At 45.9% G+C, this 26,988-nt stretch overlaps 1 protein-coding gene across 1 annotated transcript in view; it reads left to right on the forward strand.

Moving 5' to 3' along the window:
- LOC140197108 (disintegrin and metalloproteinase domain-containing protein 12-like) overlaps positions 1-26,988 on the forward strand; it is a 136,097-nt gene that overhangs the window by 69,884 nt on the left and 39,225 nt on the right. Inside the window, exons 14-16 of the mRNA XM_072257023.1 lie at positions 139-334; positions 18,313-18,421; positions 24,473-24,668. Of these exons, the coding sequence (XP_072113124.1) occupies positions 139-334; positions 18,313-18,421; positions 24,473-24,668 (501 nt within the window). The remainder of the gene's footprint in view (positions 1-138; positions 335-18,312; positions 18,422-24,472; positions 24,669-26,988) is intronic.

The raw sequence follows: 26,988 nt of genomic DNA on the forward strand, positions 1-26,988 counted from the left end.
AATCTCCCACGTGTGGATGGAGCTACTGAGTATTCCTCATGCTCTGTTTCAAGCAGTAGGTCCAGACAGATGTGCCTGGCCAGCGCTACACCCACCTCCCACCCCCTGGTGAATGTTTCACTGCTGCTCTCTCCTCAGTTTCTGCCGGCAGGCACGGTCTGTAGACCAAAGCGGGGAGAATGCGACTTGCCAGAGTTCTGCACAGGCCAATCCCAGGACTGCCCCAACGATTGCTACATAAAAGATGGTCACACATGCAGCAAAGGAAATCTGTACTGCAACCATGGGACCTGCCAGTCTGCCGATCAGCAATGCCAGGGCATCTGGGGTCCAGGTGAGTACTAGCTTCTCACAGTCACCAGCTTCCATCCCCAGCAGCAGCTCACTATCCAACACACAAACACAACTGGATGACTATCCCGAACCTTACAGCATCCACAATGCCCTGCAGATAGTGGATCGTGCAGGATCCGAGCGACCTCCCTCTCCGTGACTGGGTCAGGCCTGCTCCCCGTAAATATCACTGGCATATGTCATGAAATTTGTTAATTTTGCAGCAGCAGTGCAATGCAATACATAATGGAGAAAGAAAAACAGAATTATGGTAAATATATATAGAACACACAACATAGAATAGTACAGCACAGTACAGGCCCTTCGGCCCATAATGTTGTGCCAACCCTTAAACCCTGCCTCCCATATAACCCCCCACCTTAAATTCCTCCATATACCTGTCCAGTATTCTTTTAAATTTCACTGGTGTAGCTGGCTCTACCACTCACTCAGGCAGTGTATTCCACGCACCAACCACTCTGAGTAAAAAACCTTCCTCTAATATCCCCCTTGAACTTCCCACCCCTTACCTTAAAGCCATGTCCTCTTGCATTGAGCAGTGGTGCCCTGGGGAAGAGGCGCTGGCTAGCCACTCTATCTATTCCTCTTAATATCCTGTATACCTCCATCATGTCTCCTCTCATCCTCCTTCTCTCCAAAGAGTAAAGCCCTATCTCCCTTAATCTCTGATCATAATGCATACACTCTAAACCAGGCAGCATCCTGGTAAATCTCCTCTGTACCCTTTCCAATGCTTCCACATCCTTCCTATAGTGAGGCGGCCAGAACTGGACACAGTACTCCAAGTGCAGCCTAACCAGAGTTTTATAGAGCTGCATCATTACATCGCAACTCTTAAACTCTATCCCTCGACTTATGAAAGCTAACACCCCATAAGCTTTCTTAACTACCCTATCCACCTGTGAGGCAACTTTCAGGGATCTGTGGACATGTACCCCCAGATCCCTCTGCTCCTCCAGACTACCAAGTATCCTACCATTTACTTTGTACTCTGCCTTGGAGTTTGTCCTTCCAAAGTGTACCACCTCACACCTCTCTGGGTTGAACTCCATCTGCCATTTCTCAGCCCACTTCTGCATCCTGTCAATGTCTCTCTGCAATCTTCGACAATTCCCTACACTGTCTACAACACCACCAACCTTTGTGTCATCTGCAAACTTGCCAACCCACCCTTCTACCCCTACATCCAGGTCATTAATAAAAATCACGAAAAGTAGAGGTCCCAGAACTGACCCCTGTGGGACACCACTAGTCACAACCTTCCAATCTGAATGTACTCCCTCCACCACCACCCTCTGCTTTCTGCAGGCAAGCCAATTCTGAATCCACCTGGCCAAACTTCCCTGGATCCCATGCCTTCTGACTTTCTGAATAAGCCTACCATGTGGAACCTTGTCAGATGCCTTACTAAAATCCATATAGATCACATTCACTGCACTACCTTCATCTATATGCCTGGTCACCTCCTCAAAGAACTCTATCAGGCTTGTTAGACACGATCTCCCCTTCACAAAGCCATGCTGACTGTCCCTGATCAGACCATGATTCTCTAAATGCCTATAGATCCTATCTCTAATAATCTTTTCCAACAACTTTCCCACCACAGACGTAAGGCTCACTGGTCTATAATTACCAGAACTATCCCTACTACCTTTTTTGAACAATGGGACAACATTCGCCTCCCTCCAATCCTCTGGTACCATTTCCGTGGATAACAAGGACATAAAGATCCTAGCCAGAGGCTCAGCAATCTCTTCCCTCGCCTCGTTTAGCAGCCTGGGGAAAATTCCATCAGGTCCCGGGGACTTATCCATCCTAATGCATTTTAATAACTCCAACACCTCCTCTCCCTTAATATCAACATGGTCCAGAGCATCAACCTTATATATTAAATAAGCAGTGCAAAAAATCGAAATAAATAAGTAGTGAGGTAGCGTTCATGAGTTCATTCTCCATTCAGAAATCAGATGGCGGGGGGAAGAAACTGTTCCTGAATTGTTGAATGTGTGCTTTCAGGCTTCTGTACCTCCTTCCTGATGGCAGCAATGAGAACAAGGCATGTCCTGGGTGATGGGGGTCTTTAGTGATGGACACCACCTTCTTGAAGCATCGCTCCTTGAAGATGTCCTGGATACAATGGAGACTAGTGCTCATGACAGAGTTGATTAAGTTTACAACTCTGGATCTTACTTCGATCCTGTGCAGTAGCCACCACCATTCCCCCAGACGGTAATGCGGCCAGTTAGAATGCTCTCCACAGCACATCTGTAGAAATTTGCGAGAATTTTTGGGGACATACCAAATCTTCTCAAACTCTTCATGAAATTTTGCCACAGTCATGGGCCTTCTTTACAGCTGCATCATTATGTTGGGATCAGGTTAGATCCACGAGATTTTGACACCCAGGAACTTGAAATTGCTCAGTGTCTCCACTTTTAATCTCTCAATGAGGATTGGTTTGTGATCCCTCGTCTCACCCTTCCTGAAGTTCACAATCAGTTCTTTGGCTTTAATGATGCTGAGTGCCAGGTTGTTGCTGCATCACCACTCAACTAGCTGGTATATCTCACTCCTGAACACCCTCTCATCACCGTCTGAGATTCTACCAGCAGTGGTTGTGACATCAGATGGTATTTGAGCTTACCCAGCCACACAGTCATTAGTGTGGAGACAGTAGAGCAGTGGGCTAAGCACACACCCCTGTGGTGCAGCGGTGTTGATTGTCAGAGAAGTGGAGATGGTGATTCCCATCCGCACAGATCGTGGTGTTCCGGTTCGGATGCTGGGGATCTGGTTGAAGAGGAAGGTACAGAGCCCAGGTTCTGGAGCTTTTTGATCAGAACCACAGAAACGATTGTGTTAAATACTGAGCTAAAGTCACTAAACAGCATCCTGACGTAGGTGATCCAAGGCCATGTGAAGAGCCAGTGAGATTGCATCTGCCTTAGACCTACTGTAGTGGGTTCAGGTCCTTGCTGAGACAGGAGTTCATTCCAGCTATGACCCACCTCTCATGATGGTCATTAAGGCAGCTTACACTACTCTTCTTGAGTAATTGAATTTATTTATTTAATTCTTATATCCATCCCACGATGTGAGGGAGTAAAAATCTTCGTGTTATTACTCCATTGCAATGTACGGGCATGTGAATTTATAAGTCTAATGGCTTGTAGAAAGAAGCAGTCCTGTTGCTCTTGGCTTTAATGCTGCGGTACCGTTTGCCAGTCAGAAGCAGCTGGAACAGTTTATGGTGGGGGTGACTGGTGTCCCCAGTGATCTTCCAGGCCTTTTGCTGTTGTGAATGTCCTCAATGGAGGGAAGTTCACATCCACAGATGCGCTGGGCTGCCTGTACCACTCTCTGCAGTGCGCAGCGATCAAAGTTGGTTCAGGTCCCGTACCAGGCGGCCAGGATGCTCTCAGTGGCGTCCCTGTAGAAGGTCTTGAGGATTTGGGAGCTCATGCCGAACTTCTTCAGCTATTGGAGGTGGAAGAGATGCTGTTGTGCGTTTTTTGCCACACAGCAGTGTGTACAGTTGAGGTGAGATCTTCGGTGACGTGAATACCGAGGAACTTGAAACTACTCACCCTCTCAACTGCAGACCCATTGATGCTGAATGGGGCGAGCCTGTCTCCGTTCCTCCTGTAATCCACAATCTGCTCTTTTGTTTCTTGGGCACTGAGGGAGGGGTTGTTATCCTGACACCACTGTGTCAGGGTGTCAACCTCTCCTCTGTAGGATGTCTCATCACTGCTAGAAATAAGGCCAATCAAAGTCATGTCATTTGCGAGTTTTATCAGCAGGTTAGAGCTGTGTGTGGCAGCACAGTCGTGGGTGTAAAGAGAGTAGAGGATGGGACTCAGGACACAACCCTGGGGGGCACCTGTGTTGAGCGGCAGAGGAATTTGGGTATGTATTGAAATATAGAAAACCTACAGCACAATACAGGCCTCTTGACCTACAAAGCTCTGCCAAACGTGTCCTTACCTTAGAACTACCTAGGCTTAACCATAGCCCTCTATTTTTCTAAGCTCTATGTATCCATTCAGGAATCTCTTAAAAGACCCTATCATTTCTGCTTCCGCCACCACTGCCAGCAATCCATTCCATGCATTCACCACTCTCTGTGTAAAAAACTTACCCCTGACATCTCTGTATCTGCTTCCAAGCACCTTAAAACTACGCCCTCTCATGCTAGCCAATTCAGCCCTGGGAAAAAGACTCGGACTATCCACATGATCAATGCCTCTCATTATCTTGTACACTTCTATCAGGTCACCTCTCATCCTCTGTTACTCCAAGGAGAAAAGGCCGAGTTCACTCAACTTATTCTCATAAGGCATGCTCCCCAATCCAGGCACATCCTCGTAAATCTCCTCTGCACCCTTTCTATGGTTTCCACGTCCTTCCTGCAGTGAGGCGACCAGAACTGAGCACAGTACTCCAAGTGGGGTCTGACCAGGGTCCTATATCACTGCAACATTACCTCTCGACTCTTAAACTCAATCCCATGATTGATGAAGGCCAATACACCATATGCTTTCTTAACCACAGGGTCAACCTGCACAGCAGCTTTGAGTGTCCTATGGACTCGGACTCCAAAATCTCTCTGATCCTCCACACTGCAAAGAGTCTTACCATTAATACTATATTCTGCCATCATTTTGACCTACCAAAATGAACCACCTCACACTTATCTGGGTTGAACTCCATCTACCACTTCTCAGCCCAGTTTTGCATCCTATCAATGTCCTGTTGTAACTTCTGACACTATTCACAACACCCCCAACCTTTGTGTCATCAGCAAATTTACTAACTCATCCCTCCACTTCCTCATCCAGGTCATTTATAAAAAATCACAAAGAGTAGGGGTCCCAGAACAGATTCCTGAGGCACACCACTGGTCACCGGCCTCCATGCAGAATATGACCTGTCTACAACCACTCTTTGCCTTCTGTGGGCAAGCCAGTTCTGGATCCACAAAGCAATGTCCCCTTGGATCCAATGCCTCCTTACTTTCTTAATAAGCCTCTCATGGGGTACCTTATCAAATGCCTTGCTAAAATCCATATACACTACATCTACTGCTTTACCTTCATCAATGTGCTTAGTCACATCCTCAAAAAATTCAATCAGGCTCGTAAGGCATGACCTGCCTTTGACAAAGCTATGCTGACTATTCCTAATCATATTACGCCTCTCCAAATGTTCATAAATCCTGCCTCTCAGGATCTTCTCCATCAACTTACCAACCACTGAAGTAAGACTCACTGGTCTATAATTTCCTGGGCTAGCTCTACTCCCTTTCTTGAATAAGGGAACAACATCTACAACCCTCCAATCCTCCAGAACCTCTCCCGTCCTTATTGATGATGCAAAGATCATTGCCAGAGGCTCAACAATCTCCTCCCTCGCTTCCCACAGTAGCCTGGGGTACATCTCATCCAGTCCTGGTGACTTATCCAATTTGATGCTTTTGAAAAGCTCCAGCACATCCTCTTCCTTAATATCTAAATGCTCAAGCTTTTCAGTCCGCTGGAAGTCATCCCTAGAACTGACAAGATCCTTTTCCATAGTGAATACTGAAGCAAAGTCTTCATTAAGTACCAATTATTTTGGTATAATTGTTGCCCTTTTGAAGCAGGTGGGAACTTCTGACTGAGATTGAAAATATCTTTGAACACCCCTGCCAGTTGTCGGCACAACTTTTCAGAGACTTGCTAAGTATTCCATCAGGGCCTATCGCATTGGGAGGGTTCACTTCTTGAAAGACAGCTTGAGCATTGGCCTCTGAGACAGAGGTAACAGGGTCTCCGGCTGTTTAAGGGATTGACATAGCTGTAGTTCCATTCTCCCTTTCAAAGTGAGCATAAAAGGTGTTGAACTCATCTGGGCCATTCATGATGATATGTTTCGCTTTGGAGGAAGTAATGGCCTGCAAACCCTTCCAGAGTTGACATGCATCAGGTTTCACCTCCAACCTCATTTGGAATTGTTCCTTAGCTCTTGAAACATCCCTCCACAAGTTGTACCCGTTGTTCTTCTGCAGACCTGAGTTGCCAGGCTTAAAATGCCTCAGCAGACGTTGAACCACTTGGTTCATCCACGACCTTTGATTCGGGCACACTCATCCACACAGGTTTAGTGAAGTCAGTGACAGCTGTGGTGTGCTCAATCACTCAAAGACAAATCCCTGAATACGGTCCAGTCCAACAAATCAAAGCCGTCCTGTAAGCACTCCTGTGCTTCCCTTGTCCGCCCCTTCTTGGTCCTCACTGCTGGCGCTGCAGTCTTCAGTCTCTGGTGATCAGACTTTCGAAAGTGGGTGTGGGACAGCATGGTAAACACTCTTGCTGGTGGTGTAACAGTGGTCCAGGGTGTGGTCAGGCCTGGTCCCAGTAAACTCAGGCTCAGCTACTTTTAAAGATGGCAGGAGAAATCAAAATCAGAATCAAGTTTAAAATCACGCGCAGATGTCATGAAATTTGTGGTTTTGCAGCAGCAGTACATTAGATAAAAAACTATTTATTACAAGAAGAAATTTCTATGTAAAAATAAATGTAGTTGAAAAAGAGAGCAAAAATGGTAGCAATGAGAAGAGAGCATGTCCTGGGTGAGGGAGGTCCTGGGTGACGGGGAGTCCTGGGTGATGGGGGTCCTGGGTGACGGGGGGTCCTGGGTGAGGGGGGGGGGTCCTGGGTGACAGGGGTCCTGGGTGACGGGGGGGGTCCTGGGTGAAGGGGGTTCTTGATGATGGATGCCACCTTTCCGAGACATCACCTTTTGAAGGTGACCTCGATGTTGGGGAGGAGAATGCCCACGATTGAGCTGACTGAGTTTCTGCAACTTTTTCCGATCCTGTGCAGTGACCCCTCCAGACCAGAGAGTGATGCAGTCAGTTAGAATGCTCTCCACGGTACATCTGTAGAAATTTGCGAGAGTCTTTAGTGACACACCGTCTCCTCAAACTCATAATTAAAACTCATTCCGTGCACGCCATGTGAGAAGGAAAGGGGGGAGGGTGCAGTAGACCATGGCTGGGAGGAAAAGTAGTTCCTGGCTTTAATTCTCAATGTAATTTAGCTAGTCCCTCATACTCTGCATCTCACACCTGCTGTAAGCTTCCCCCACCCTCTCAAGGAATAAAGACCATAAGACCATATTTGCTAAAAAGAGAAAGTCTATTTGATAAAAAGCACTTTGCTCAATGGCCAATCCAAACATCAAAAGTTTTGAGAGGAGGGGACTTTAATCAGGTCCACTGCTCGAGGATAAAAGGTAGCAGCGAGTCAGTACAACCAAAGAGCTTTAACCAGTAGCCAATCGGTGTTTGGGATTGATTAGCAAGAGCAAATTAAAGAAAGGTGGGGCAAGCGCAGTGGCCAGAGTCTGAGCACACAGAGTCTTCAGGCTTTAGCTCTTCAAGGCTTCAGCGAAGAATTGGAATCAAAGAGGCTTCACTCTGAGAAAGCAAAGGGAAGAAAAGCTCAAGCTCTTTTGTTCATTTCCGTATATCTGCTCAGCTAGGGACAGCAGAGATGCCAGGCAGGAGAGTGGGATGCCCCTGTTCTGGAATGTGGTAGAGCAGGGTGACTACATTCTTGGTGACTACAACTGCATAGAATATATTGAGCTGCAGTTTCTAAAAATGCATGTTAAGAACATAAGGGCAGGAGTAGGCCATCTGGCCCGTCGAGCCTGCTCCGCCATTCAATAAGATCATGGCTGATCTGGCCATGGACTCATCTCCACCTACCCGCCTTTTCTCCATAACCCTTAATTCCCCTACTATGCAAAAATCTATCCAACCTTGTCTTAAATATATTTACTAATGTAGTCTCCACTGCTTCATTGGGCAGAGAATTCCACAGATTCACCACTCCCTGGGAAAAGCTTCCTTCTCATCTCTGTCCTAAATCTACTCCCCCGAATCTTAAAGCTATGTCCTCTAATTCTAGTCTCACCTACCAGTGGAAACAACTTTCCTGCCTCTATATTATCTTTTCCGGGCAACTCAATCTCTCCTTATAGTCTAACCCCCTCATCTCTGGTGTTACGTGCACACAACCCTGGGGAAAGTACCGGTTACGTGCACACAACACTGTAAAAGTATCAGCAGCAATAAAACACATCTGGAGTCTGTTTTTGATGTTAAAATCCACTATCTTTATTAGTAACTACTAAATATGGTAACTTAACCAAGTGATCAAAAGTTAGCAGTGATATGCAAAGATAGGTGTATAGATAAAGTTCCCAAACTTATTCAAGCTCAGGTGGCAAGAGTTACAGTCTTACGACGGTATGTAAGAAAGTTCAGTTCATTCCTCAGGTTAGTTAATGTGAGAAATTTGTAATCCAAAGGCGAATGTTGTGAGAAGGCAATTACGTCGATATTCCACAGATTCCACAACAGCAATATAAAACAACAATAGCAGCAGGTTTTATCTCTGAAGTTGTTCCACTCCACACATGAAATATCACCAACAGTAGCTTATCACAAAGGGGACCCTCTTCAAGGGAACCACCAGCCAGGCAAGGGTCAACATACCGGTAGATTCCATACGGTTACCCCAAACACACAGTGTGATAGCCACTTATCCAGTTCCATGACATACGAAATAACTCCAACAGTGATTTGCCACAGGAGTGCCTTTCTCAGTAAGCCACCACACCCAGACAAAGGGTAAATACACATGTGATTATCACAAAGGTTTTCCCCTCACCAGAGAACCCACCCCTGTGGATTAACTATGTGACAATCACATATTTGTATTCGAATAGAATCAAACTCACCCTTACATGCTACTTAGAAGAGAGTCCAAACAGTGATCTCTTTATCACCAGGTTTCTTCAGTTTCAAACCTTTCTCTCCCCTCCTGTTTCTCTGCAAACTTCTGGTTGCAGTACTTTGTGGGAGTCGTTCATCAATACTCTGGATCGATCTCAACTCACCCCTTTTGGGTTACTGGAAGTTTAAACCAGTGACCTCACTCACTGGTGTCTTCCCATGATCGAAACCATCTCGATTCTGAGCACGTGTGTCTCCATGTGTGACTGTGAGAGGATCATCTGACCTTGCTTATTCCAAACAAGCCACGAGAAACCATAAACATTCATTGTCCATCAAATAACTCCACCTTTCTCACCATAGTAACCCAGCAATTCTGTAGTCAGCAGAAACCCAACACTGTCCAAAAGTCAGTCTCATTCGCTCGGTGTCTTAAAGTGACAGTTCACAGAAAAAATGAACCCTAGGGGTATATAACACTGGAATCAACCTGGTGAACCTCCTCTGCACCTCCTCCAAAGCCAGTATATCCTTCCTCAAGTAAGGAGACCAGAACAGCACACAGTACTCCAGGTGCGGCCTCACCAGTACCCTGTACAGTTGGAGCATGACCTCCCTGCTCTTAAATTCAATCCCTCTAGCATGAAGGCCAACATTCCATTTGCCTTCTTGATAGCCTGCTGCACCTGCAAACAACCTTTTGTAATTCATGTACAAGCACTCCCCAAGTCCCTCTGCCTGGCAGCATGCTGAATTTTTTTACCATTTAAATAATAATCCGCTGTTCCATTTTTTCTTCCAAGGTGGATGACATCGTATTTACCAACATTGTACTCCATCTGTCAGACCCTTGCCCACTCACTTAACCTATCTATATCTCTCTGCAGACTCTCTGTATTTTCTGCACAATTTGCTTTCCCACTCAATTTTGTATCATCAGCAAACTTAGATACACTACACTTGGCTCCCTTTTCTAGATCATTAATGTATGGCGTGAACAGTTGTGGGCCCAGCGCCAAGCCCTGTGGCACACTGCTCACCACTGATTGCCAACCAGAGAAACAGCCATGTATCCCAACTCTCTGTTTTCTATTAGACACTAGACACTAGAACACCACAGCACAGTACAGGCCCTTCGGCCCTCGATGTTGTGCCCACCCATATACTCCTACAAAAAAAAGTACTAAACCCACACTACCCCATAACCCTCTATTGTTCTTTCATCCATGTGCCTGTCCAAGAGGTTCTTAAATACTCCTAATGTCGTAGTCTCCATCACCATCCCTGGCAAGTCATTCCAGGCTCCCACAACCCTCTGTGTAAAAAACTTACCCCTGATGTCCCCCCCCTAAACTTCCCTCCCTTAACTTTGTACGTATGCCCTCTGGTGTTTGCTATTCGTGCCCTGGGAAACAGGTACTGGCTATCCACCCTATCTATGCCTCTCATAATCTTGTAGACCTCTATCAAGTCCCCTCTCATCCTTCTACGCTCCAAAGAGAAAAGTCCCAGCTCTGCTAACCTTGCCTCAGAAGACTTGTTTTCCAATCCAGGCAACATCCTGGTAAATCTCCTCTGCACCCTCTCCATAGATTCCACATCCTTCCTATAATGAGGTGACCAGAACTGAACACAATATTCTAAATGTGGTCTCACCAGAGATTTGTAGAGTTGCAACATGACCTCTCTACTCTTGAACTCAATCCCCCTATTAATGAAGCCTAGCATCCCATAGGCCTTCGTAACTATCCTATCCATCTGTTCCCCTCTATCCACTGCACTCGTTATACCTTCAAAGAACTCCAGTCTGTCAAATAGGACCTGCTTTGCTGAATCCATGCTGTGTCTGCCTGATGGATCCATTTCTTTCCAGATGCCTCGCTATTTCTTCTTTACTGATAGCTTCAAGTATTTTCCCAACTATAGATGTTAAACTAACTGGCCTATAGTTACCTTCCTTTTGCCTACATCATTTTTTGAACAGTGGCGTGACATTTGCCATCTTCTAATCCGCCAGGACCTACCCAGAGTCCAGAGAATTTTGATAAATTATCACCAAAGCCTCTACTATAACTTCTGGCATTTCTTTCAGTACCCTGAGATGCATTCCATCAGGAGCAGGAGACTTGTTTATCTTCAGGTCCACAAGTTTGTTCAGCACTACCTCTTTAGTGATAACTATGTATTCAGGTCCTCACCTCCTATCACATCCATAACATCTCTCTTTGGCATGTTAGACGTGTCCTCCACCATGAAGACCAAAACAAAATAGTCATTCAAAGCCTCGCCCACTTTCTCATTACCCAATATCAATTCCCACTTCTCGTCCTCCAAGGGACCTATGCACACTTTAGCCACCCTTTTCTGCTTTATATAATCATAAAAACTTTTACTATCTGTTTTTATATTTTGTGCTAGTTTATTTTCATAATCTAACTTCCCTTTCTTTATTGCTCACTTCATGGTTCTTTGTTGCTTTCAAAGTTTTCCCAATCTTCCAGTTTCCCACTACTCTTGGCAACTTTGTATACATGAGCTCTTAGTTTGATGCCTTCCTTTATTTGCTTAGTACTCAATGGCTGAGTCTCCCCACCCTTACTGTCCTTGCTTTTAACTGGAATATACTTTTGAGCACCGGGAAAAATCTCTGAAAGTCTTCCACTGTTCCTCAACCATCCCACCATATAGCCCATGTTGCCAGACTACACTAGCCAAATCCTCCCTCATCCCATTGTAGTCTCCATTGTTCAGGCATAATACACTGGTTTTAGATTGAACGATTGCACTCTTCACTTGTATAAGAAACTCAGTCATACTGTGATCACTCTTTCCGAGAGGATCCCTAACTACAAGATCACTAATTTTACTTGTCTCATAGCACAGGACCAGATCTAAGATAGCAGGTTCCCTTGTAGGTTCACTAATATGCTGTTCAAGAAAGTCCTTTTCAAGACTGCCTCGAACAACTTGATTCAGCCTAATCTATGTGCAAGTTAAAGTCCCCATGATAACTGCTGTTCCATTCTTACATACCTCGTGTTTATTGTAAGGCAACATAGATATCAGAGAGATAGTAATGGGGGGCAATGAAATAGCTGACGATTGGAATAAATATTTTACACTAGCAGTATGATGCAAGTTTCAGGTGTTATGAAGTGGGTGAAGTTACCGTAACTAGAGAGATCTCATTGAAACCTACTGAATGTTTAAAGGACTAGATAGAGTGGATGTGGAGAGGATGTTTCCTATGGTGGGGTTATCCAGAACTAGAGGACACAACCTCAAAATTGATGGTGACATTTTAGAACAGAGTAAAGGAGGATTTTATTTTAGCCAGAGAGTAGTGAATCTGTGGAATGCTCTGCCATAGACAGGGGTGGAGGCACCTTCTCAAAAGCCTTCTGAAAATCTAAATGCACAACATCCACCTATTCTCCTTTGTCTATCCTGCATGTTATTTCTTCAAAGAATTCCAACAGATTTGTCAGGCAAGATTCTGCCTTGAAACCATGAACACTATGGACTATTTTATCATGTGCTGAAATGGTGAACATGAGGGGGCATATTTTAAAGTGCTTGGAAATAGGTATCGAGGGGATGTCAAGGGTAAGTTTTTCCACACAGAGGGTGATGAATGCACTGCCAGCGGTGGTGGTGGAAACGGATACAATAGGGTCTTTTAAGAGTCTCTTAGATAGGTATATGGAGCTTAGAAAATAGAGGGCTATGAACTGGGAATATTCTAGGCAGCTTGTAGAGTAGATTACATGGCCCAACATTGTGAGTCGAAGGGCCTATAATGTGCTGCAGATTTCTATGTTCTATTTGCCTCCAAGTACTCCAAAACCATATCCTTAACAATCAACTCCAACATCTTCCTAGTCACTGAGGTCAGACTAACTGGTCTATAATTTTCTTTCTTTTGCCTGTCTCCCTTCTTGAAGAATGGAGTGACATTTGCAATTTTCTACTCTTCCAGAACAATGCCAGAATTAATTAATCGTTGAAAGATTATTAATAATGCCTCCACAATCTCTTCAGCCACCTCTTTCAGATCCCCCAGATGTAATAGTGGCCAGAGGACCTAGGGTAACGGAGGAACTGAAGGAGATTCACATTAGGCAGAAAATAGTGTTGGATAGACTGATGGGACTGAAGGCTGATAAGTCCCCAGGACCTGATGGTCTGCACCCCAGGGTACTTAAGGAGATAGCTTTAGAAATCGTGGACACATTGGTAATTGTTTTCCAATGTTCTATAGATTCAGGATCAGTTCCTGAGGACTAGAGGGTAGCTAATGTTATCCCACTTTTTAAGAAAGGAGGGAGAGAGAAAACAGGGAATTATAGACCAGTTAGCCTGACATCAGTGGTGGGGAAGATGCTGGAGTCAATTATAAAGGATGAAATAGCAGCATATTTGGATATCAGTAACAGGATTGGTCCGAGTCAGCATGGATTTACGATGGGGAAATCATGCTTGACTAATCTTCTGGAATTTTTTGAGGATGTAACTATGAAAATGGACAAGGGAGAGCCAGTGGATGTAGTGTACCTGGACTTTCAGAAAGCCTTTGATAAGGTCCCACATAGGAGATTAGTGGGCAAAATTAGAGCACATGGTATTGGGGGTAGGGTGCTGACATGGATAGAAAATTGGTTGGCAGACAGGAAACAAAGAGTAGGGATTAATGGGTCCCTTTCAGAATGGCAGGCGGTGACCAGTGGGGTACCACAAGGCTCAGTGCTGGGACCGCAGCTATTTACAATATACATTAATGATTTAGATGAAGGGATTAAAAGTAACATTAGCAAATTTGCAGATGACACAAAGCTGGGTGGCAGTGTGAAATGTGTGGAGGATGTTGAGATAATGCAGGTTGACTTGGACAGGTTGGGTGAGTGGGCAGATGCAGTTTAATGTGGATAAATGTGAGGTTATCCACTTTGGTGGCAAGAACAGGAAGGCAGATTACTACTTGAATGGTGTCAAGTTAGGAAAAGCGGAAGTACAATGAGATCTTGGTGTCCTTGTTCATCAGTCACTGAAAGTAAGTATGCAGGTACAGCAGGCAGTGAAGAAAGCTAATGGCATGTTGGCCTTCATAACAAGGGGAGTTGAGTATAGGAGCAAAGAGGTCCTTCTGCAGTTGTACAGGGCCCTGGTGAGACCACACCTGGAGTATTGTGTACAGTTTTGGTCTCCAAATTTGAGGAAGGACATTCTTGCTATTGAGGGAGTGCAGCAGAGATTCACGAGGTTAATTCCCGGGATGGCGGGACTGTCATATGTTGAAAGATTGGAGCAACTGGGCTTGTATACACTGGAATTTAGAAGGATGAGAGGGGATCTGATTGAAACATATAAGATTATTAAGGGATTGGACACGCTAGAGGCAGGAAACATGTTCCCGAAAAGAGCCCAAAGATCACTGGCTATTTAACCCCTTTCCCCTTCCTGTCATCCAGTTTCCCGTGTCTTGCACCTTGCACCTTGGGTGTAACTATTCTCCCTATATGTCCTATCTATCACACCTAATCATCCCAAATGATCTGGTCTTTATCCAGTCCCACGTCCAAATCCTTAACATTGAGTGTTAGAAGCTGCAGCTGGATGCACTTCTCACAGGTGTAGTCGTCAAGGACACTTGATGTCTCCCTGCTTTCCCACTTCCCAAATCCTGAAGAGGAATGTCTAACTATTCTGCCTGGCATCAATTCTGTTCTAAATGAAGAAATGTAAAGAAGAATGAAAAAAAACTTTTTTACATTCTACCAAACTCTACCTGTAACGTTTTTTGCCTTCTCTGACTGAAGCCTCTCTTCACTGAAACCTTGTAGAGCTAAAACCTCAGTCTTCACTCTAACTCTGCTCACTCCAGTGATGGCCATTGCAACAATGACCAATCTGCTTGCCCTTGCCTTAATTTACTTTGTTCTTGCTGATCAATCCTGAATACTGATTGACCAGTGCTCAAAGCTCCCAAACCGCCACGAGTCACTGTCTTTTTTGCTCGATCAGCAAACCTGAGTGAAGTACGTCTTCAAACAACAGGAATTCTGCAGATGCTGGAAATTCAAGCAACACACATCAAAGTTGCTGGTGAACGCAGCAGGCCAGGCAGCATCTCTAGGAAGAGGTGCAGTCGACGTTTCAGGCTGAGACCCTTCGTCAGGACTAACCGAAGGAAGCGTGAGTAAGGGATTTGAAAGTTGGAGGGGGAGGGGGAGATCCAAAATGATAGGAGAAGACAGGAGGGGGAGGGATGGAGCCAAGAGCTGGACAGGTGATTGGCAAAAGGGGATACGAGAGGATCATGGGACAGGAGGTCCGGGAAGAAAGACAAGCGGGGGGACCCAGAGGATGGGCAAGAGGTATATTCAGAGGGACAGAGGGAGAAAAAGGAGAGTGAGAGAAAGAGCGTGTGCATAAAAATAAGTAACAGATGGGGTACGAGGGGGAGGTGGGGCCTAGCGGAAATTAGAGAAGTCGATGTTCATGCCATCAGGTTGGAGGCTACCCAGACGGAATATAAGGTGTTGTTCCTCCAACCTGAGTGTGGCTTCATCTTTACAGTAGAGGAGGCCGTGGATAGACATGTCAGAATGGGAATGGGATGTGGAATTAAAATATGTGGCCACCGGGAGATCCTGCTTTCTCTGGCGGACAGAGCGTAGATGTTCAGCAAAGCTATGTTCCGTGCCTATTCTGGTATCTGTCCCCCACTTTTCCTTCGCTACATCGACGACTGCATTGGCGCTGCTTCCTGCACGCATACAGAACTCATTGACTTTATTAACTTTGCCTCCAACTTTCACCCTGCCCTCAAGTTTACCCGGTCCATTTCCGACACCTCCCTCCCCTTTCTAGATCTTTCTGTCTCTGTCTCTGGAGACAGCTTATCCACTGATGTCTACTATAAGCCTACTGACTCTCACAGCTATCTGGACTATTCCTCTTCTCACCCTGTCTCTTGCAAAAACGTCATCCCCTTCTCGCAATTCCTCCGTCTCCGCCGCATCTGCTCTCAGGATGAGGCTTTTCATTCTAGGACGAGGGAGATGTCTTCATTTTTTAAAGAAAGGGGCTTCCCTTCCTCCACTATCAACTCTGCTCTTATCGCATCTCCCCCATTTCATGCACATCTGCTCTCACTCCATCCTCCCGCCACCCCACTAGAAATAGGGTTCCCCTGGTCCTCACCTACCACCCCACCAGCCTCCGGGTCCAACATATTATTCTCCGTAACTTCCGCCACCTCCAACGGGATCCCACCACTAAGCACATCTTTCCCTCCCCCCATCTCTCTGCATTCCGCAGGGATCGCTCCCTACACAACTCCCTTGTCCATTCGTCCCCCCCATCCCTCCCCACTGATCTCCCTCCTGGCACTTATCCACGTAAGCGGAACAAGTGCTACATGTGCCCTTACACTTCCTCCCTTACCACCATTCAGGGCCCCAAACAGTCCTTCCAGGTGAGGCAACATTTCACCTGTGAGTCGACTGGGGTGATATACTGCGTCCGGTGCTCCCGATGTGGCCTTTTATATATTGGCGAGACCCGACGCAGACTGGGAGACCGCTTTGCTGAACATCTACGCTCTGTCCGCCAGAGAAAGCAGGATCTCCCAGTGGCCACACATTTTAATTCCACATCCCATTCCCATTCTGACATGTCTATCCACGGCCTCCTCTACTGTAAAGATGAAGCCACACTCAGGTTGGAGGAACAACACCTTATATTCCGTCTGGGTAGCCTCCAACCTGATGGCATGAACATCGACTTCTCTAACTTCCGCTAGGCCCCACCTCCCCCTTGTACCCCATCTGTTACTTATTTTTATGCACACATTCTTTCTCTCACTCTCCTTTTTCTCCCTCTGTCCCTCCGAATATACCTCTTGCCCATCCTCTGGGTTCCCCCCCCCTTGTCTTTCTTCCCGGACCTCCTGTCCCATGATCCTCTCGTATCCCCTTTTGCCAATCACCTGTCCAGCTCTTGGCTCCATCCCTCCCCCTCCTGTCTTCTCCTATCATTTTGGATCTCCCCCTCCCCCTCCAACTTTCAAATCCCTTACTCACTCTTCCTTCAGTTAGTCCTGACGAAGGGTCTCAGCCTGAAACGTCGACTGCACCTTTTCCTAGAGATGCTGCCTGGCCTGCTGCGTTCACCAGCAACTTTGATGTGTGTTGCTTGAAGTACGTCTTCTCAGGCTTCCGATCTCTCCAACTGGCTGCTGCTCAAAGCTCTAAAACTTCTGTACAGGTCCCACCCTCCCAGGAAGTGAGCCCAATGATCCAAAAATCTGATGCCCTTCCTCCTACACCAGCTCCCTAGCCACGTGTTAAACTGTATAATCACTGGCACGTGGCATGGGTAGGAATCCTGCGATCACAACCCTGGAGTTCCTTCCCTTTAACTTAACACATAAGTCCCTGATCTCACTTTGCAGAATTCCCCCTTCCCCTCAGAGTCACAGAGTCAGACTCAGTGCCAGAGACCTGACCGCTGTGACTTTCCTCTGTTAGGTCATCACCCCCAACAGTATCCTGTTGAGGTTGACGGCTACAGGGGTATTCTGTACTGGCTCCTTAATCCCTTTCCCCTTCCTGACTGTCACCCAGATTTCTGTGTCCTGCACCTTGGGTGTAACTACCTGTCTATATGTCCAATCTATCACCCCCTCATCCTCCCGAATGATCCAGAGTTCATCCATTTCCAGCTCCAGTTTCTTAGCATGGAGTGTTAGAAGCTGCAGCCGCATGTACTTCTCACAGGTGTAGTTGTAAGTGACACTGGATATCTCCCTGTCTTCATACATCCCACAAAAGGAACATTCCACTATCCGGCCTGGCACTTCTACTGTTCTAAATGAGCTACTATAAAGAAATGAAAAACATTATTGGGGGGGGGGGGGGGGGAGTAGGAGCGAAGGTGAGGAAATCTACCTTCAGCTTTTTTGCCTTTTCCTACTCAAGCCTCCCCTCACTGAAGCCTCAGAGCTAAAGCCTAAAAATGTCCACTCTAACTCTGACCACTCCAAAAATATCTACTCCGACAAAGGCCGCAGATTTATTTTTTTCTTAAGTCCATTCTCCTGACAGGAGTTTGCACTGCCATTGAATCATTGTTGATTGTTTTTTTTCTTATCTCCATTCTCTCGACAGACTCCAGCTCTGCTGCAAAGATTTGCTATGAAGTTATAAATCAGCAAGGGAATGAGTTTGGGAACTGTGGTGGAGACAAAGATCGAGGATACAAAATGTGCCAGCCTGGGTATGCTTTCAATAAAAGTCAGCTTTGTTTAGGTCTGCCAGTTTTAAGTAGCGGAACTAAGTCTGAATGCAGAGATCTGTATGAAAGGAGAGAGAGCTGTTTCGGGGAGATGAGAGAGGGGGGCTTTTCCAAGGGCGGTGATATAATAGGAACATTTAATAGGCACATAGCTGAAAGTGAAATGGAGAGCACTGGGTTCCGATGTTGGATCCAAGGTTCTTTTGGAAGTCAAGAGCCACACAACTTGTTGCTTCAGGATTATTTTATTAAGCATTAATCGAACAAAGAGAATTGCAAACGCAGAGTTGCAAAAGTCGAATAGCTAAGAACAAAGACCTGGAAAAAGACTAAAAGATGGTGGGGCAATGTGTTCAGCTCTTATTGTACCCATAGATCAGAGATATTCCATTCAAATTTGCAGTTAAGAGCTAACCAGTCGGTTGCCCCTGTTCAAATAATGTGATACTAAGAAGTTTCTAGAAAGAAGCAAAGAACCACTAGGGGACACACTGAAGAACTATATATACATATTGTGACCACTAGGAAACATACTACACAGTACATGTATATGGGTAGCTATGTAAAACAATATCAGGTATTAACTGTTTAAGTGCAAAGGAAATAACAATTATACAAGTTTAATGCAACAAGAGTTATGAGCTACGAAGGAGGGAAGGGTGAGATTGATGACAGAGCGGTGTTATATAGATTGGCACGACGTCTGGGGTCAAATAGCCTATATTGTGCTACACTGCTCTTGGTATGTGTAACTCTCTGATTAACACTGGAAAATCCAGCTGCCAAGTCGGAGAAAGCTAAACAAAAGCAGGAGATCTTCCATAATGTTTCAATGACATCATACAGGCGGGTCAAATTTTCACAGCTCAGTCCTCAGATAGGGTCACAGAACATTACAGAACAGAAATACACCCTGCAGCCCATCGAGTCCATGTCCAACTACTGTTCTGTCTAGCCCCATCGATCTGCACCTGGACCATAACTCTCCTATCTACATACCTATCCAAATTTTTCATAAACATTGAAATCAGAATCGCATTCCACTAGGAACTCATTCCACACTCTCACCACTCCCTGAGTGGAGAAGTTCTCCCTCAGGTTCCCCATAAACAATTTCTCTTTCACCCTTAACCCATGACCTTTAGTTCCAGTCTCACCTAACCTCAGTGGAAAAAGCCCGCTTGTATTTTTTAAAGCAGAATTAGGCCGTCTGGCCTATCGAGTCTGTTCCACCATTCAATCATGGCTGATTATTTTTTCTTTTCTCAGCCCCACTCCTTGGCCGTCTCCTCGTAACCTATGATGCCATATCCAATCAAGAATCTATCAAGTTCTGCCTTAAATACACCCAATGACTTGGCCTCCACAGTTGCCTGTGGTAATAAATTCCACAAATTGACCACCCTTTGGCTAAAGAAATTTCTCCGCATCTCTGTTTTCAATAGACGCCCCTTTATCCTGAGGCTGTGCCCTCTTGTCCTAGACTCCCCCACCATGGAAAGCATCCTTTCTACAATCTCTAGGCCTTTCAATGAGATCCCCCCTCATCCTTCTAAATTGCAGCAAGTGCAGGCGCAGAGCCATCAAATGTTCTTCGTGTGATAACCCTTTCATTTCCAGAATCATCCTTGTGAACCTCCTCTGAACCCTCTCCAATGCCAGCAGGTCTTCCTGCTAATTTTTGCTTTGTTGTACACTTTCTCTTTTGTTTTTACATTAGCTTTGACTTCCCTTCTTTGCCATGGTTGTACTATTTTGCCATTTGTGTATTTCTTCATTTTTGGAATACATGTATCCTGCACCTTTGCCATTTTTCCCAGAAACTCATGCCATTGCAGCTCTGCTGTCACCCCTGCCATTTACCCTATCTAAACCCCTCATAATTTTCAAATCTCCCCTCATTCTCCTAAATTCCAGGGAATAAAGGCCAAACCAATTCAACCTTTTCCTATAACTCAGTCCTCAAGTCCTGGCAACATTCTTGTAAATTTTCTCTGCACTCTTTCAATCTTCTTGACATCTTTCCAGTATGTAGGTATCCAAAACTGACTGCCACCAGCCATATCTTCCCTCTCCACCCTCCTGTTTTACACAGGGAACACTCCCTCCATCACCTCCGGATTTGCTATCCCCTCACCACCAATCCCTTGCCCTACCCAGGTACTTAGTCCTACAACTGGTGCAGATGCAAGACCTGTCCCACCGCTCCACCCTCACCACCCATCGCACCAAACAGCCCTTCTAGGTGAGGCAGAGATTCATATGCACCTTCTCCAACCTGGATGAGGAAGTGGAGGGATGGGTTAGTAAATTTGCTGATGATACAAAGGTTGGTGGTGTTGTGGATAGTGTGGAGGGTTGTCAGCGGGATGTCAACAGGATGCAAAACTGGGCTGAGAAGTGGCAGATGGAGTTCAACCCAGATAAGTGTGGGCTGGTTCATTTTGGTAGGTCAAATATGATGGCAGAATATAGTATTAATTGGCATTGTGGAGGATCAGAGGGATCTTGGGGTCCAAGTCCATAGGACATTCAAAGCTGCTGCATAGGTTGATTCTGTGGTTAAGAATGCATACGGTGCATTGGCCTTCATCAACTATGGGATCGAGTTTAAGAGCCGAGAGGTAATGCTGCAGCTATATAGGACCCTGGTCAGACCCCACTTGGAGTACTGTGCTCAGTTCTGGTCGCCTCACTACAGGAAGGATGTGGAAACCATAGAAAGGGTGCAGAGGAGATTTACAAGTATGTTGTCTGGATTGGGGAGCATGCCTTAAGAGAATAGGTTGACCTTTTCTCCTTGGAGCGACGGAGGGTGAGAGGTGGCCTGATAGAGGTGTACAAGATGATGAGAGGCATTGATCGTGTGGATAGTCAGAGGCTTTTTCCCAGGGCTGTAATGGCTAATATGAGAGGGCACAGTTTTAAGGTGCTTGGAAGTAGGTACAGAGGGGACGATGTGGAATGGGCTGCTGGCAATGGTGGTGGAGACGAATATGATAGGGTTTTTTAAGAGACTCCTTAATAGATACATGGAGCTTAGAAAAATAGAGGGCTATGGGTAACCCTAGGTAATTTCTAAAGTAAGTACATCTTTGGCACAGCATTGTGGGCCGAAGCGCCTGTATTGTGCTGTAGGTTTCCTATGTGTCTATTTTTGTGTGGCCGCCTCAATGCTGGTGAGCCAAGCACCTGCACTCTGTCTGCCAGGCGTTCTGAAATCCGTTTGCTAAGCCATTTTAGTTCCACAGCAACCTATCTGTCCTGAGCCTTGTCCAATGCCAAAGTGAGGCGAAACACAAACTGCATCACCTTCCTTCCTTCTCAGATTCCTCCACCTGCTGGGCAATCATAAATTGCTGCACCTTCTTTTTCCCTTTGACCCTCTGCCAGTCACCCCTCGTCACCCAGATCCACCCATCACAGGGAGTCCTACAACATGGCAGCAGGTCCTACAGCCCAACCAGCCCATGCTGGCCAGAAGTTCCATCTTAACTATTCCTAATTGCCAGGGTATGGCCCGTATCTTGCCTTACAGCTCCCCTTCACCTCTTCATACTGGCCGTCTGATCAACCTACCTGCCATCAAGGACATGTATAGAGAAAGGTGCTGGAAAACAGCCAGTAACATCATGAAGGATCTCACCTACCCTGCTCCTGCAACACACACAAAATGCTGGAGGAACTCAGCAGGCCAGGCAGCATCTATGGAAAAGAGTAAATAGTCAAAGTTTCAGGCCGAGACCTTTCTTCAGAACTGGAAAGGAAGGGTGGAGTCAGCATAAGAAGGAGGGGGAGGGCAGGAAGAAGTACGTTGTGGTAGGTGATGGGTGAAACTGGGAGAGGGTAAGGGATAAAGGGCTGGGGAAGGGGGAACCTTATAGGAGAGGATAGGAGACCATGGAAGGAAGTGCAGGGGGAGGAGCACGAGAGGGAGGTAATAGGCAAGTCAGGAGATAAAGTGAGAAAGGGAAAAGGGAATAGGGAATAGTGAAGGAGGGGGAGGGGCAATTACCAGAAGTTTGAGAAATCAATGTTCATGCCATCAGGTTGGAGGCTACACAAATGGAATATCAGATGTTGCTCCTCCAACCTGAGCATGGCTTCATCTTGACAGTAGGGGAGGCCACTGACTGACCTTTTGGAATGGGAATGGGAAGTAGAATTGAAATACGTGGTCTGGTGCTCCTCAGTCTTCACTTTCTCTCTGATCAGAACAGCCTCTCTTCTCCACCCTGTATCTCTTTTGCCAATCAACTTCCCAGCTCCTTACTTCACCCCTTCCCCCTCTCCCGGTTTCACTTATCATCTGCCACCTTGGACTTATTCCTCCCCTCCTCCCACCTTCATACCGACTTCTCCCCTTCCTTTCTGGTCCTGAGGAAGGGTCTTGGGTTGAAATGCCGAACGTTTACTCTTTTCCATAAACGCTGCAGGCCTGCTGAGTTCCTCCAGCATGTTGTGCGTGTTGTTTGGATTTCCAGCATTGACAGGTTTTCTTGTGTTTGTGATACCCTGCTCATGGGCTGGTTGTCCCACTCCTATCAGGAGGAGCCTACATAGCACCCAGAACCAGCAGACTCAAAAACAGTTACTTTCCCCAAGCAGTAAGGCTGATCAACACCTCCACCCACTAACCCACCCCTCCACCACTACTTTGTTGGTCACCTGATGTGCTATCACACCTAGCAATTAGACACACAATCAATATATATAAGCTATCTTATGTATTTATGTTTATTGTGGTTTTTATTATTATTTTGTTATTTTATTCTGTCTTTCATTTGTACTTCATTGGATCCAGAGTAACAATTATTTTGTTCTCCTTTACACTAGTATACCAGAAATGAATCTCCCCTCTCTCTACTGAAACATCAACTGTCCAATTCCCTCCACAGATGCTGCCAAACTGAGTTCTTCCAGCCCTTTTTCTATTGCTCAGCATTCCTTTCATTCTGCCACGAATTCCCTACTAACTGGGCAATGAGAGCTCCCTCTATTTCAGCATTACAGCTGTACAGAAAGGCAGCTCACCAGCACCTTCCCCAGCTCGGGCCATTCACAGTTCAGAGTTCAATGTCGGTGCCACCCGTGAGGAGGGTGTACACTCTCACAGTGGCTGCGTGGGTTTCCTCCAAGTGCTCTGGTTTCCTCCCACAGTCCCAAGACATACCGGTTAATCGGTTATTGTAAATTGTCCTGAGATTAGCCTAAGGTTAAACAGGTGAGTGCTGGACGATTCCTGAAGGTTGTTATAGCCGGGGGTGGTAATGGGGACAAGCTCCCACTACTTATTAAATGTTCCCAATGGTGTGCCCATCAAATAGACTGACAGCCGTCCAGCTCCTGGCCTTCAGCTACGGAGCCCAGCAGAACCGTTTCTACTGACAGGAGAAGGGGCAGAGGAGGGTGACTGGCACCTTAAAACTAGTCACTTCGGGCAGCTGGGGCTCGTCGGCTGTGGTTGGCAGCTCATCTTGGAGAGTGAAAACTCTGATCTCAAACCTCAGCTGTCTTGCGGCTGTACCAACTCATGAGGAAGGCTTTGAGAGTTAACCCTGAAAGAAGAATCCAGAGCTGGGGTCCCTAAGGCAGTCCTACGTTGTTCAACACTGACTGGCAACTCCTGCAAAGCTACTGCCACCAAACTGTATCGGTCTCTGCCCAACCTTTTGGTTCATCAGTTGTGTGGAGAGGGGGAGAGGGGAGCTTGCTCTCCATATTGTACTTCCCAAGGTAGCATATCTAGACAGCCAGGACACGACATCCATGGTCGAGCCCATGGAGGCCTCACTCACTGCTGGATGGTGTGGTCATTGGGCTGCAAGATTGTTCCACACTGTATCTCTAAATAAACAATATCGCAGTACAAGCTGCCCTTGCAAACAAAAGCAATATCCCACCAATGAATAATAAAAATGTACCATTCTGTCCATTATAATTTTGCCTGCTTTCCAAGAAACCTTTGTCTTCTTCGGTGTATTTCTACAGTTTTCTAAATTCAGGTTTTAAATTCGCTTGTTTGCCCAACAGGGATGAACACTGTGGAAAACTCCAATGTAACAGCAAGACCGGATTTAAGTTACCAGGAGGAGGAAACGCAAATATCATAAAGAGTTCTGTTACTTCCAAAGGGGTGAAGTATGAATGCTGGGCAATACTAAATGACTTCGCTGACGCCCGAAGTCCAGACTGGGTTAAAGAAGGGACGAAATGTGGACATAACAAGGTGACTGAAACAACTGGTACTGTTAGGGTGTTCTGTGCAGATTCACTCCACGTTCTGTGGTGGGAATATACGAGTTGGGCTGAAAGTCTGATCCCATGTTACCTTTCCACGGTTTCCATCGCAAGAAGAGAAAATGCTGGAGAGTCTCAGATGGTCAAACAACATCTGCAAAGAAAGAAACAGAACTAATGAGTTCAATTCCCATTGCTGTTTGTACATTCTCCCTGTGACCCCGTGGGTTCCTTCTCACGTTACAAGGATGTATGGATTAGAACGTTAATCAGTCACATGGATATAATTGAGCTTCACGGGTTCAATGGCCAGAGGGTACTGGTACCGTGCTGTATCTCTATTTTTGAAAGCAGGAGATATTTTTGGATATGTTCAGTAGGTTCAGGAACAACTGCTTCCCTTTAACCAGTTTTAAGGCATCCGTTAGTCTTGCGAGACCATGGATCTGCACCTGGGAAGTCTTCACTCTCCAGGGCGTAGGCCTGGGCAAGGTGGTGTGGAAGACCGGCAGTTGCCCATGCTGCAAGTCTCCCCTCTCCACGACACTGATGTTGTCCAAGGGCCGATACAGCTTGGCACCAGTGTCATCGCAGAGCAACGTGTGGTTAAGTGCCTTGCTCAAAGACACAACATGCTGCCTCAGCTGGGGCTCGAACTCACGACCTTCAGGTCGCTAGTTGAATGCCTTAACCACTTGGCCACATGGTTAACCGGTTTATTCCTAAACTAATCAGCAAAACTTTTGAGGAATGCCATTGCCACTAAAGTAAACTTTTCTCTCTTCTAGTTGTGTTTATATATGTAAAATATATATAATTTATAGTCATAGAAAGGTACAACACAGAAGCAGGCCTTTCGGCCATCTAGTCCATGCCAGAACAATTTAAGCTGCCTATTCCCATCGACTTACACAGGAACCATAACACTCCATACCCCTACTATCAATGTACCTATCCAAACTTGCCTTAAACATTGAAATTAAGCTCTCATGCACCACGTGTGCTGGCAGCTCATTCCACACTCTTACAACTCTCAGAGTGAAGAAGTTTTCCCTCACGTTCTCCTTAAACATTCCGCCTTTCGCCCTTAACATATGACCTCTGGTTGTAATCCCAACTAACTTCAGGGTAAATGCAAGCAGGCTTCTGCCACCATATACCCCTCATAATTTTCTATACCTCTATCGAATATCTCCTCAATATTCTATGTTCTAATGAATACAGTCCTAACCAGCTCAACCTTTCCTTATAAGTCAGGTCCTCCAGTCTCGGCAACATCCTTGTAAATGTTCTTTGCACTGTTTCAACCATGTTTACATCTCTCCCGTAGGTAGGTGACCAAAACTGCACACAATACTCCAAATTAGGCCTCACCAATGTTTTATACAACTTCAACATAACATCCCATCTTCTGTACTCAGTACACTGATTTATGAAAGCCAATGTGCCAAAAGCTTTCTTTACGACCCCGTCTACCTGTAACCCAGATCCCTTTGTTCTACCACACTCCTCAGTTCCCTGCCCTTCACTGTGCAAGACCTACTCTGGTTGGTCCTACCAAAGTGCAACACCTCTCTGTTGTCTGCATTAAATTCCATCTGCCATTTTTCAGCTCATTTTTTTCAGTTGTTGCAGATGCTTCTGCAAGGCAGGATAGCCTTCATCATTGTCCACTAGTCTCCACATTCTGATGTCATCTTCAAACCACATTGTCATCCAGATCACCGATATAGATGGCACATAACAATGGCCCAGCACTGATCCCTGTGGCACACCACTAGTCACAGGTCTCCAGTCAGAGAGGCATCACCTACTACCACTCTCTGTCTTCTCCAACAAAGCCAATGTCTAATCCAATTTATATGACTGAATCTTCTTGACCAACCTCCTATGTGGGACCTTGTCAAATGCTTTGCTAAGGTCTATGTAGACAACACTCATTGCCTTGCCTTCAATTACTTTCCTGGGGCCCTTGAAATAAATGCTAACATTGCATTTGCCTTCTTTAACAGACACAACCTGTAAATCTTCTGGGAGTCTTGCAAGAGGACTCCCAAGTCTCTCTGCCCCTCTGGTAATTGAATTTTCTCCCTATTTAGATAATAATTTGTACTCAACAGGAATTCTGCAGATGCTGGAAATTCAAGCAACACACATAAAAGTTGCTGGTCCTGACGAAGGGTCTTGGCCTGAAACGTCGACTGCACCTCTTCCTAGAGATGCTGCCTGGCCTGCTGCGTTCACCAGCAACTTTTATGTGTATTGCAATAATTTGTACTATTGTTTCTTTTACCAAAATGCATTAACAT

This window comes from Mobula birostris, chromosome 4 (assembly GCF_030028105.1).
Source record: "Mobula birostris isolate sMobBir1 chromosome 4, sMobBir1.hap1, whole genome shotgun sequence".
Taxonomy (NCBI): Eukaryota; Metazoa; Chordata; class Chondrichthyes; order Myliobatiformes; family Myliobatidae; genus Mobula; species Mobula birostris.